The following is a 13,227-nucleotide window of genomic DNA, read 5'->3' on the forward strand; positions in this document are numbered from 1 at the left end:
TTCAGTCAGCTCTTCCTAATTTTTCCTTCTCTAATTGCTCAGCCCTTGATACAATTTTCTCTCAAACATTTGCTTTACTAACAAACAGCATGCCAACTCTCAAAAGACTGACGTTTTGCATTTTAAACCTGAAGTGTAAACTCAGATTTACTAATTCAAGTGACAGCAAGGGTTTCACAAAGATGAATAAGCTTTCACTACCGTTTATATTATTACACAAACTTTAATTTATCAAATGTCACATATATCTTTCACGATATGGGGATTTATTTCATTTATGAAGCAGTCAAATGAATCAGCTTCCCCTCGACTGTAACAAAATACTGCTCGGTGACTTGTGACAGACAGGGTTTTAACCTCTGACAGCGAGATTCATTGTGGAGCAGGGGCCAATCATAGATCCTGACGATACTTGTCTCATCTAAGTGGGAATATAAAAAGCCACTTGGAATACAGTATCCAGGACTCACTGGCGTGGCAGGTTGTCTCTCACACCGAACAGGCACTAAGATCTTGCTTGGCATTACTCAAAAGCAGAAGGAAGAAATCAGAGCAAGGGGAGAAAAAAAAAGAAAAGAAAAGAAAAAAAAACCACGCTGCTTTTAAAATGATGCAAAAACTGCAGATGTATGTATATATTTGCCTCTTCATGTTGATTGCCGCTGGCCCAGTGGATCTCAATGAGGGCAGCGAGCGAGAGGAGAGTGTGGAGCGAGAGGGTCTGTGCAATGCGTGTGTCTGGAGACAAAACACGAGGGACTCCAGGATAGAAGCCATCAAAATCCAGATCCTCAGTAAACTCCGCCTGGAAACGGCTCCTAACATCAGCAAAGATGCTATTAGACAACTTCTGCCCCGTGCTCCTCCGCTCCGGGAGCTTATAGATCAGTACGACGTGCAGAGGGATGACAGCAGCGACGGGGCTTTGGAAGACGACGATTACCACGCTACCACGGAGACGATCATTACTATGCCTACAGCATGTAAGTAGCTCTGTGAGAGAGAGAGAGAGTGGACCAACGGTTCCGCTGGCGGCTGCCCTAGTGTTTATGAGAAGCAGATCTATTTTCAGGTTTTTAGCTTGTATGTAAGTAGGAGAGAAAAGAGATTTTCTTTTTCCTCCCCCCTCCTTCAAGATTTCCTGAGAAACATATTGACAATGAAATCTGCCTTGCTTGTTTCCTTCCGGTGCCAAATATCTCAAAGTTAATGTGCCGGCCCCGCTTTAATAGTGTGTGATTTTATGTGGAAAATGTGGAGTGTGTTTATGTGCTCGGCGCCTAATACTCGTGAGGCAAGGACTGTGAGCTACTGTAAGCAATGTTAAAACTCACATGGAATTTACAATTGCATCTGTTTGGCTAAAACATACATTAGTTTTCTTCCCCAGCTAACACCACAGAAATAAATTTGCTGGGTGTTTCTTTGAACCCTGTTCCACATGCCTGGGACTTGAAACTGTCAGCCAGGAGCTTTGGAGCTCTACCAATTAGAATATTTAATGGTGAGAGCTTTTCCAACGAAGAGTTAAGGAAGGCAAACATCCAATGCATTAGCGAGAGAAACGATGAAGCAGACGGGGCAAAATTATACTCAGGACCGAGTATCAGAAACCGCTCAGGAAATGAACGTTGTAATCGGGAGGTTATGCTATAAAAGCCTGCTTGCGCTGTGTCCAGACAGCCCTGGGCTGAGAGCGCCCGGGCTGTGTACTTCCACAGAGCAGTGGCTATAGCCTTCTAAAACGTTTTATTCTTTAGGAGGGGGAGGACTATTACCTATAAGAACAGCACTGCTTCTGGGAGCTAGCCTGTTTCAGGCAGTCCCCTTCTCCCTTCTCTCAAAATGAAGACAGGTGGCTCAAGGGAGCTGGAGGACACTCCAGAGTGCCGTGCCATGTGTCTGGGATCTGTCTTTAATGCCGTGCTTTAAGCACTTCCAATCAGACACGACCTGCTCTCAAACCAGCCTTTCACTAAGTACTCAGGTTATGCTATAACAAACAATCCTCATTTATGACTCTTGGGTCCAACCGTTCAGGAGAAGGCCTCCTTGTTTGCACGCCGTTTGGAAAACCCAGAAGAGAAGGAATTGCTAAGGCTGAACTATCGCTTGCAGTGAAAGTCTGGCTCCAGGGCCACTGCCTTCTGACTTTGGAGATAGCATGAGCATGACTTCTGAGTTTTCGTGCTAATTGCTGGCTTCGTGTCGTTCCTTTGAAAGGCTATTCCAGAGCCCGAGTGTCGCAGATGTACGATATTGTCTGTCATTTCTGAGGCTCAGTTAAATTGCTCCCTGTCTCTCGTCCCCAGGTAATTGAGGCCTGGGGGAAGGGTTCCTTCCCCCAGAGTGACTGGTACAGCTGTTCAGTGAGCATAACTGCTCAGATTCCCAAAGAATTCTAAGTGGATGTTCCTCCACGCTGTCTCTTGTTCTCTGAATCATCATCTACTTACTGTTCATTCTTTCACAAAATATCCCTCAGCCCCTAGTTCTATAGAAGGGAATATATTCGTGATAATATAAGCTATCTAAGAAAAATCCGAAGAGCTGGAACAATTATTTTCCCTGACAGTTCTTAGGCGTCATGAATGAAGTTCCACCTCGTATTTTATTTTGAAAGGCCACATCTGTACACACTGTCCCAACATCTATTGTTAAGGAGTGATTTTTTTTTATTTATGTTTTCATGGGACCTAATGTCAACCATTCTTTTCTTGTTCATTTGTAGCTGATTTTCTAATGCAAGTGGATGGAAAACCCAAATGTTGCTTTTTTAAATTTAGCTCTAAAATCCAGTACAACAAAGTAGTGAAAGCCCAGCTGTGGATCCATCTGAGACCCGTGAAGACCCCCACGACAGTGTTTGTGCAGATCCTAAGACTCATCAAACCCATGAAAGATGGTACGAGGTATACTGGAATCCGATCTCTGAAACTCGACATGAGCCCAGGCGCTGGTATTTGGCAGAGTATTGATGTGAAGACAGTGTTGCAAAACTGGCTCAAACAGCCTGAATCCAACTTAGGCATTGAACTCAAAGCTTTGGATGAGAATGGGCAAGATCTGGCTGTAACCTTCCCAGGACCAGGGGAAGACGGGCTGGTGAGTGATAACTGAAAGCAATGCTCTAACAACATGCTGTACTTGTATTCTTTATATGAAAGATAATAGTTGCTCATAAGGCAGCCAAAATCATCTTACACCAACTAGGCCTGTGCCCAAGAGAGTAGGTGCCAGTCACATGTCCTGTGAAGTTCTCCCATGAAGACTGAAAACAGTCACATCACGGTTCATAATTGCATGCATTCCTTATTGGGAATGGGATGTAATGCCCTTTTCGTTGTAGGATACATGCCATATGCATAAACTTATGACATCACACCATAACTCTGCAGATTCTAGAATTAGTCAACAAATTAAAACTCCCCCCCCTTTTTTTTGCTTCTCAATCCATTGAAAAAATGCTGGCTTTTAATATAAAGTATAAAAAAAAATTAAAATTCTAATTACAATACCTTTATAAGTATAGACATACTTGATTAAATATATTCTGCTCAACATCCCCTAATAAAGAGTTCAAAGCTTACAGAATGTTGAAGCCATGGTCTGTGTGTGGATCCTGTGTGGAAGGCTGGCAGTAACACTGATTTCCAACCCAGGTAGCCTCTGCCTCCTAGGTTATTTCCGAACTACTTTAGCATCCTTGTACAGTAATTTACACAGGGATTGCCAATTAACTAAGTAGCAAGTCGGTGATATGAGAACACCTCATACACTATGAAAATGAATAAAAGCATTTCAATACTCACTTAGACCCAAGTTATTTTTATGTCTTACTGGGGCTTTTATTTACTTCTGCGTTCAAAACCTTGATGTGAACGTATTTTGATTTTCATCCCTTGTCAGAATTTACACCAGAATGTTATACTTCGAAGCAATAGACATCTTTTTAATCCTTTGATTGAGCTTGGGGATGTGTGGTCCAGAAACCAGGTCTGTTGGGAGCGAAGCACATTGTTTGAAGCTCTCCAGTTTCCTAGAGGATCGATTTTCTTTGTATGTGCTTCTGAGACGCTACATTCCCCAAATGACACCCTCTTTGACAACACGCAGGCCTAGTGGTGTGATACAAGAGGAAATTGCTATCAGCTGTTTAAGAATGTTCTCTTTCAAAAATAGTATTTTAATTATCAAGGTTGCTAATGGGTTAGGCCTTAATTATTTAAAAGGTGGCTAACATGCTATTCCTTAGAGTTCTCCCTCTCAAGGGAAATGGTCTCAAATGCAGTAAAAGAGTGAGGCTCTCATAGAGCAAGCAAAGTCCACTCCCCTTCCTCCTCTGCCGCCTTCTGCTGTGGTCCTGGGATTGAACCCAGGACCTTGCAAATGAGAGGTGAACCCTCTTTCCACCAAGCCACATTCATACCCAGAGGTAGCTATTTTGTTCTGACTTTAATAGACCCATTTCTTTGAGCAAAAACGTAGGAAGACAGACCAGATGGGTACGCGTTCCTCCAAGAATCGTCAGACACGTGCAGCTGATAGTAATCAACAGTGCCGGAGGCGGCGTTCATCCCTCCTGCCTTTCTCTTGCCTTGTGCACACATTTCAAAATCTCTCTTATGCTATTATCTACTCCTGTGTCTGATAATAATACGAAAAGAAGCAAAGGTTTAACAGACGTAGCATGAACTGACCACAGGGAAGTGTTGGCTGTTGTTCTATTCTTTTTACATCGGCAGCATGAGAATGACGCGCCTTCTAAGGACGGCTTCTAAGGTGGGAAGGATCCCCGGCTCTGGTAACACCGTCGCTCTTTTCCTTTTCACACAGAATCCCTTCTTAGAGGTCAAAGTAACGGACACGCCCAAAAGGTCCCGACGAGACTTCGGTCTTGATTGCGACGAGCACTCCACCGAGTCCCGCTGCTGCCGCTACCCGCTCACGGTGGATTTTGAAGCATTCGGATGGGACTGGATCATTGCGCCCAAGAGATATAAAGCCAATTACTGCTCCGGAGAGTGTGAATTTGTGTTTTTACAAAAATATCCCCATACTCACCTTGTGCACCAAGCAAACCCCAGGGGCTCAGCGGGCCCTTGCTGCACGCCCACAAAAATGTCTCCCATTAATATGCTATATTTTAATGGCAAAGAACAAATCATATACGGGAAAATTCCAGCCATGGTCGTAGATCGATGCGGGTGCTCGTGAGCTTCGCGCTATGTCCAGGGCTTCCTAAGTCATGGAAGGTCTTCACCTTAATTTTGAAACTGTGAAATTATGTTCCACAGGCTCTAGGCCTTGAGTATGCGATAGTAACTTAAGCAACAAGCTGCAGCGGAGGAACTAGAAGAGAGAATGTTTGCAATGGTAGCCGTTTAACCATCCCAATAAACCATATAATAGGACATTTTATGATTTCCAGAGGTTCTGAGCTAGGAGGAGATCAAATTGCATTTTTGTTCACATATATAGATCTCACAACTACAATCTAGGCAGGCAAGAAAACAGTGCTTCTTGTGGTCTGCCAAATTAAAGGGGTATGCTTTAAAGGTAAAGTCTTATTTCTCAACAGTTTCACTTAATATTCAAGGAAAAAATCTTTATATAGCCTTTGGGAAGCGCAGGGTTGTTATTCATGTACATTGTTTATTTGTATCGTACCCTTGGTATGCTAAGATTCCACAGAACTGGAATGGCGGCCTCTCCATACGCCCCCATTCCTATTCTAATTGGACATGGTAATTACTAACCCATGCCAGGGGCGCTAAAGCCATGGGCGGAATGGCTCCTACCAGGTTCCTCAAACAGAGCACACTCCATAAGATATGGCTCTCCAATAAGTGCATTGCCGTGCAGCTCTGAGTGGGGATGCATTTTCTTTAAAGAAGATTTTTTTTTCTTTTTTTAGAGGTCAACTTTCAATTCTCTAGCACAGTGGGAGAAACTTTGTCTTCAAAGGCAGCCTAGTGTTCATTTCTAGCAAGCATTCAGAATCCCGGTCTGCCTTCGTCACATTGAAGTTTTGTGGTAAAATCATGGAAATGACTGATTCTATCAATATTGTATAAAAGACTCTGAAACAATTGCATTTATATAATATGTATACAACATTGTTTTGTAAATAAGCGTCTCCTTTTTTATTTACTTTGGTATATTTTTACACTAATGCAATTTCAAATTATTAAGGGACAAAGACATGTCACATATCACAGAAAAGTGATGGCTTCTATTTCAAAGAGAATTAGCAGATTCAATAGTGGTCTCAAAAGTCCGTATGCTAAGGTTAGATGGTTATATTACAATCATTTTATATTTTTTTACAATATCAACATTCACTTATGGATTCGTGGTGGCTATTTCACCTATGAATGTGAAATTTCAGTGGATTCCTGTCATTGTATTCAAATCTCAATGCTCCACTATTTTAAATATGATAAACATTATTTAATATACCAAAATGATTAATTCCAATATCGAAAGAAAAACAAAAATGGTGTCTCAATAAGAACAGCTACTCTTATTTTATAGTTTGACAATGAAGATATTTCTGCATTTATTTACTTAAATTTTGTAAATTGGAATTTCGTTGATCAAATGTACTTAAAGCTAAATGAAATTATTCATAAAATGTGTAGAGACTATAAAGTGTATTAAAGTGTTTTCACGTTTTTGAAAGGCATCACAGTTTTGTGTTGTGATGATTAATTGTGGGTTTTTGAATTTTTTACTTTATTATAGAGGTTTAATGACTTAGCACAAAAGTTTGATTTAGGAACTTAAGACATATTTCTTTAGTTCTGAGTGAAGCTCCCAATGAATTTATTTTATACATACAAAAGCAGAAGAGGAGTTTCTGTTTTATTTCTCTCTATCTTGACCTAAAATCTATTTATTTTGTCAATTCAATCTCAAATGCATTGCAGTTGGCAGTGGTGTATAGCCCTAGGGTTACAAGTTCTCCTGAACAAAAAACAAAACAAAAAAAAAACAAAAAACAGGGCCGGGCGGTGGTGGCGCACGCCTTTAATCCCAGCACTCGGGAGGCAGAGGCAGGCGGATCTCTGTGAGTTCGAGACCAGCCTGGTCTACAGAGCTAGTTCCAGGACAGGAACCAAAAGCTACAGAGAAACCCTGTCTCGAAAAACAAAAAACAACAACAACAACAAAAAAAAAAACAAGTTCTCCTGAAATTGTGGGTACCTGGGAAACCACAGTTCTTCCCTAACAAGTAATGCTGCTGGCACATTTTCCTGAGCACTGGAGGCACTGATTTTCAAATTTAATAGCAAAGTGATTTCAAATTCCCTAGAGACTGCTATGTACCTTGGTCCAGGAGAACGTCTGAAGCAACCTCTTTCTTCTGTGTTATCAGTTTAGGGATTTGGCCATAATGCACTGACTTAGTTTAATAGTGAGGGGCCTAAAATTCTATTATGCTATCATTTCTGAGTGAATAGGTCACGATGAACACAAATACAACTTTAATAATTTCTACTTGCATCTTATTGCATAAGAAATAGAAATCTAACCCCGACACATTATATTTTCACATTCACTCATCCCAACAGCAATTGTTAAAATAACCAAAGACGTGCTTTTCAAACATAAGACATGATTGCTGCCAATCTGATAACTAGGAAATCAAGCTTGAAGTGATGACAGATGACCTGGGGTTTGCCTGGAATGTGATATAATGCTGAAAACCCATTTTCATGGCTATTGAGTTCTAGGACACACACTGCAAAACATAAAAGAAAACACCACCGATCTTGTTCGTCCTTGAGTGGGGTGTCAAGAGGCCAAAATGGTACTGAATTTAGTTTCTTTGTGTCTAGGAATCTTGCAGAGTCTCTGGGGAAAGTGCCTTATAGTGGATGGCTTATATCACATTTATCTTTGGTGCCACTTAAACCTCTCATTAAATAGAACATTGAAATATGATTTTGCTCTGAATTACATATCAAAATACTTCAGTGAGTATCCCATCCTCTGAGAACTGCAGGGTGTTTCTGACTGGAGTACTTCGACCTCCGGGGCTGCCAGGTTTATACGACAGACATAAAATGCATGTGTAACCATGATAGGCAAAGGTTTAATGGTTCACAGAAGCCTTTTTGCTACACCAAGTTTTCTCGCTGCACAACTTGCAACGGCGCAGGCACACGCGCCTTGCCCTTCTGCTCCCAGCTGTGCATTGCTGCAATAAGGACAGCCTTAGCAGTATAATCTCATTTGTAATGGGGCAAGTTTTTAATTGAGCACACATCATATCTGTACTTTCCTTAAGGACTGATCTCAGTACATTTTATTAAATCTAAGTACGCAGGACAGGCAAAATGGCACTCGTTAGAAATAATGCACACCAAGTAGTCTCAAATTTGTATGCTAAAGAGATTTGTTGGAAGTTCTACTATGAAAAGCAATACCTGATTTGATTAATTTTTAAAGTAACTATAAATCAATTTTTTTAAAAGTTACCTTTCAAATTTGCCCCTTTGTTTTACAAATGGATTAAGGTTATTTTGTTAAAGCTTTGTTTTGTTAAAGTATTATGTTGTGTTTTTCCTAATGTCTTGTGAATGGCCTTTATTCACAAGACAATTTGATTATGTGGTTTTGGTCACAGAGCCATCACAGCCTTTCCCAGAGCTGCTCCCACAGACACTAACTCTGACTAAGTAGCTGAATGTTTCTTGGCTATGGTCCCAGGGAACTCTGGATTTAGGCATTACCTTCAACCAGCCAAAACAATGTAACAACACAGGAAAATGTGACCACATGATGTCATCGGACCCTGAAAACACTGTCACCAAATTGGGAAGGCAGGACTCAAACGGAAATCACTACTTTTCTAAGTATGCTAAACAGGTTTGGGGAGGAAAAATCTGAATTGTTAGTGGAAACATTTGGAAGGTTACTGTGGCAACTGTCTGGCTTCATGCCCCAAGAATATCTTCTTGAGAAGCTACATACTTCTGCAGTATGTCAAGTCTTGGAGTGAGGCGTGCGACTCCCTGCTCCTTACGGTGAAGGGTGATGGGGGGAAATCCCGGCCTATCTGGGCCTCGATCCTGGCCAAGTGTTATAGCCTACACAAGACGACAGAGAAGGGTAACAGCCAACCTCCTGCCTGCAGCTTTGTATGAGTACCAGTGAAACTGTTTCCAAGTCTAGAACGTACCAGGAGCTGTGACCAGGCGTGAAGAAGGCCATAGAGTCCCAGGGTCAGAATTCAAGATAAGCTGCACAGGGCAGCTAGTTATATTGCCACCCACTCATAGGCTGGGGCATGTCTCTATCATCAAAGCAAACTGCACTTAGTGGGAGATTAAGGGAGCAACAGCTCGGTCACGGAAGAGCCAGTAAAGCTGCCTCTGCTACAGAGATGTGTGCACCCGATAGCCAGCCCTTCCCAGCTTGAACAGACATTTGACCAAAAGTCCCCATTCTGTCCAAACAAAACAAGACAGGGTCACTTCTGGGAGGGACTGTGACCATACGGGCTGACACTTCCTTGTCTGGTCTAATACCTCATTAGTGTGCTGGGACCTCATGTATCTTGTTCAAACGGACAGAAATAAACTCCGCGTAGGGGTTTGGGCAAGACATAGGAAGACATGGGAAGGTATGCTTGCAGGAAAAATGTATGTTATCTCCACTTTCAAAATGAGGAGCTTCAAGTTCAAGATTCCTGACCAAAAGGTGACAGTGACCAAGTCAGGAGTTATATACACGGTAGGAGAAAGGCAGACACAGCTACACTGGTACAATTTTGCAAACATTAACTCGGATGTAGAAAAAGATTAAAACGTTGTTTCAAAACTGATTTTAGTTTTGAACCTCAAGCTTTCTTATGCTGTATTAGCATTTTTGCTTTATGAACATAGCACCATGGGAAATACTTGAATGATGTGTATCTTCCAAGTTCCTAGAAACCAGCCGTTTTGGTTTTTCGAGACAGGGTTTCTCTGTGGCTTTGGAGCCTGTCCTGGAACTAGCTCTTGTAGACCAGGCTGGTCTCGAACTCACAGAGAGCCGCCTGCCTCTGCCTCGTGAGTGCTGGGATTAAAGGCGTGCGCCACCACCACCCAGCTTAAATACCCCAATTTTAAAAAGAGGTATTGCATGTCTGTCCTCTCTTAAATCGAGATCAGCCTATGTTTGTGTTGAGCATAAAAAAAAAAAAAACCCTACCGATATCAGAAGCATCTTTCTCTTCAACAGATTCTCAGTTATGATAAGCTCATAGGATCTTCACATGCAAATATGTCAGTGAGCCACTTTCTGATGCAATTTATTTATCACCTCTTTATATTTGGTAACTAAGCCTAAGCCTAAAGTTAAAAGCTAAGCACATGATTGATTTTCTTTTCTTTGTGATTTTGATTGGACAAGCACTCATTGGAAAAATAGTCTAACAATTGACGTTAATTCTCACTAATAATAAGAGTGAAAATGATATTTTGTTAACAGATGCATTGAATTTAATGTTAGTATCTAGTGCTATTTCTAAAGAGGATGGAGATTAAAAACTCGATGCACTGTCTGTAGAAAGGACCAGAACAGACAGGTGTTTCCAATATGGAATGCTAAGTTAAGCAAGATTTTTGCCTAGGGTCAATTCTAGTGTCTTTATGTAATTGAACTGAGCCTTAATTTAGGATGTTAAGAACTAAAAGCCTAATTCAAGAATATATTTTGTAGTTAATGGTGTGAATTGGTTTGGGATTTTCCTATGTATGTTGTGAATATGTTTTATTACCATTGGTTAATAAAGAAGTTGCTTTGGCCTGTGGCAGGGCAGAATATATCCAGGCTGGAAAACAGAGAGAGAGAGAGAGTTGGTAGAGTCATGAAGATGATGTCATGTGGCTGCCAAAGGAGAATGACAAAGCTGGAACCTTTCTGGTAAGCGACAGCCTCATGGTGATATAAAGATTCATAGAAATGGGCTAATTTAAGATGCAAGAGCTAATTAATAAGAAGGCTGAGCTAATAGGCCAAACAGTGTTGTAATTAATATAATCTCTATGTAATTATTCTGGTCTGGGTGTCCAGGAGACAAAAAGTAGCCTCCAATTACAAATGGTAACAACACGGGGCAAAAAATTCCACATAAAGCCTAAGAAAGCCTGAAAAAAAGGACTTCTAGACCCACAGGCTATAATATGTCCACTTATCAATGAATATGTCCAGTAGGAAGGTAAGAGAATGTCCACTTCCTCACACTGTCTTCTTCCTCTTCCCAAACAATTTCCCTTCTATTTCCATGCTTTAAAAAAGAACTCTGAGTCCTTCTTATGACAGAAAATTTACAATATTTTTTTTTCTGAATCTGGTTTTTTAACTTAATGTGTTTTTCTCATCCATTTTCCCGCAACAGACTAATTTTAATTTTCTTTATCACTGAATAAAGCTCCATTTGTACATCTGCACATTTTCTTCATCTGTTGGTAAATACCCCATCTAATTCCCATAGCTTGGCTATTGTATATATAAATAAATATGTAATAAATATGGATGTGTCTCTATAGTATTTAGGCTATATATACCCATAGTAGGATAGTTATGCCATGTGGTTGCTTAGATTTTAGAGAATAAATTATTTGCAGCCCTTCTAGCAATGTATAAGAGTCTGCTTGTCCCCGTATTCTCATTAGCAATTGTCATTGACTTTGTGTCTTTGTTTTCTTTTGAAGTATTAGGGAGTCGTTATGTAATTACCTACAGTTTTATATAGGCCAATCAAATACATTATCACTGAATTATATCTCCACTTTTTTAACTTAAAAATTTCCAATAATTGTTGTATTATAATCACAGAGATGGGCCTGCACGTCCTCTATTTTTTTTTGCCATAATTAAAAGGCCTTTCCAACTACATTAATAACTAGATGGCACCTTATGTTTTAATACTTATATAGTTTTGTTATTTGCTATTAAAATCTTCAGTTCATTGCAATTCTCTTTTGTAGTGTGAATAGGAATGAATTTATTTTTCTTTAGATGACCTTGCGGTAGTCATCCTTACTATCTGCTCTCTGCTGATTTCAAATGTGGAATTGGACTCAATGGAGACTTACTCAACAATCACATAGATTCAGTGATTCAAAAAGTTAGTTTTACAGACTTTAGCCTGGGAAAGAATGGGAATACTCTTGAGATGGAAGGACAGTCAGTAGAGATAAACAAGTGAGCAACAGGATATTCGATGTCACTGGACTCCTGGCTAAACAGAAGCAACAGGTGTGCCCCTGCTTTTATGACTTTAGTCCATGAAAATCTTCAGGGAGTCCCTATTGTATTTTAATTCTCTCTGGAGATGTTGGACCAAAATGGTCAATTCTTTCAGGAGAGGGTACTCCACCACAACTGAATTTTTATTTACCCATGACTCAGAGGGAAAAATAATATGCGTCTCTGCTCAAATGTCACAAAGCTTCTCCCCGGTCACTCTCTGACTGACTAATGGCACCTAATGTGGTATTGAGCCTTTCCAAGTAGTGTCTTCTCCACTCTTTCCAGAGGGGTGGGAAACCATTAGAAGGTCTCTGGTAGTTCTCCTGTGGAACAGCACACAAAGAACTTTTCCTGTCTGTGCGGTACCACTTCTATTTTTCACTGAGTTCTAGACTCAAGATCTGTGGAGAGCAGAAGACCCAATCATTGCCCTCCTTCAAGAAATTTCACAATTGAACAAGATCAGAAAAGCAATCAGTAGTCAAATCTTTCTGTACAATGGGACAAATGCAGCCCAGAGAGCATTTCCGTGTTGCCATATAATCTTTAATGGAGTTTGCTGTGGGAGAGGGGAGGAAAGACACTTCATACCCCAGGAGGACATGCGGAAGCTCAAAAGCCGGTGTGATACAGCAATGTCTGTAATAATGCAATGAGTGTCGTGGATGAGTGAGGACAGAGAGAAAAACAAACATACACATGAAGGCAGGCAGAGAGAACAGGACACATTCCTGGTCCTAAGGAGAATTACCAAAGGCTAGAGGGATAGGGCTTTGGACAGTTAGTGGTATGCAAGGGGCAATGGGTGGATCTGTATTTGGAGTAAGATTTTCTTAAGGCTATCAACAACGAGAGCCAAAACGATGTTTAAAGGAAAAAGCTGTGTGGCTATGTGCCCTCCTCTGAAATTCACTTTTAATATGGTACTCTAACCTTTCTTGAATCAAGGTCCAAGAATATTTAAACAGCACTATTGAT

General features: G+C 40.7%; 1 protein-coding gene across 1 annotated transcript; it reads left to right on the top strand.

Annotated features, from left to right (window-relative positions):
* The first annotated feature begins 581 nt into the window (after positions 1-581).
* Mstn (myostatin) lies at positions 582-6,635 on the top strand. Its single transcript, XM_057758617.1, has 3 exons — positions 582-983; positions 2,732-3,105; positions 4,837-6,635. Exons 1-3 carry the CDS (start codon positions 608-610, stop codon positions 5,215-5,217), a joined length of 1,131 nt encoding a protein of 376 aa, XP_057614600.1. The 5' UTR covers positions 582-607; the 3' UTR covers positions 5,218-6,635.
* The last annotated feature ends 6,592 nt before the right edge of the window (positions 6,636-13,227 follow it).

This window comes from Chionomys nivalis, chromosome 26 (assembly GCF_950005125.1).
Source record: "Chionomys nivalis chromosome 26, mChiNiv1.1, whole genome shotgun sequence".
In the NCBI taxonomy this organism is placed as follows: Eukaryota; Metazoa; Chordata; class Mammalia; order Rodentia; family Cricetidae; genus Chionomys; species Chionomys nivalis.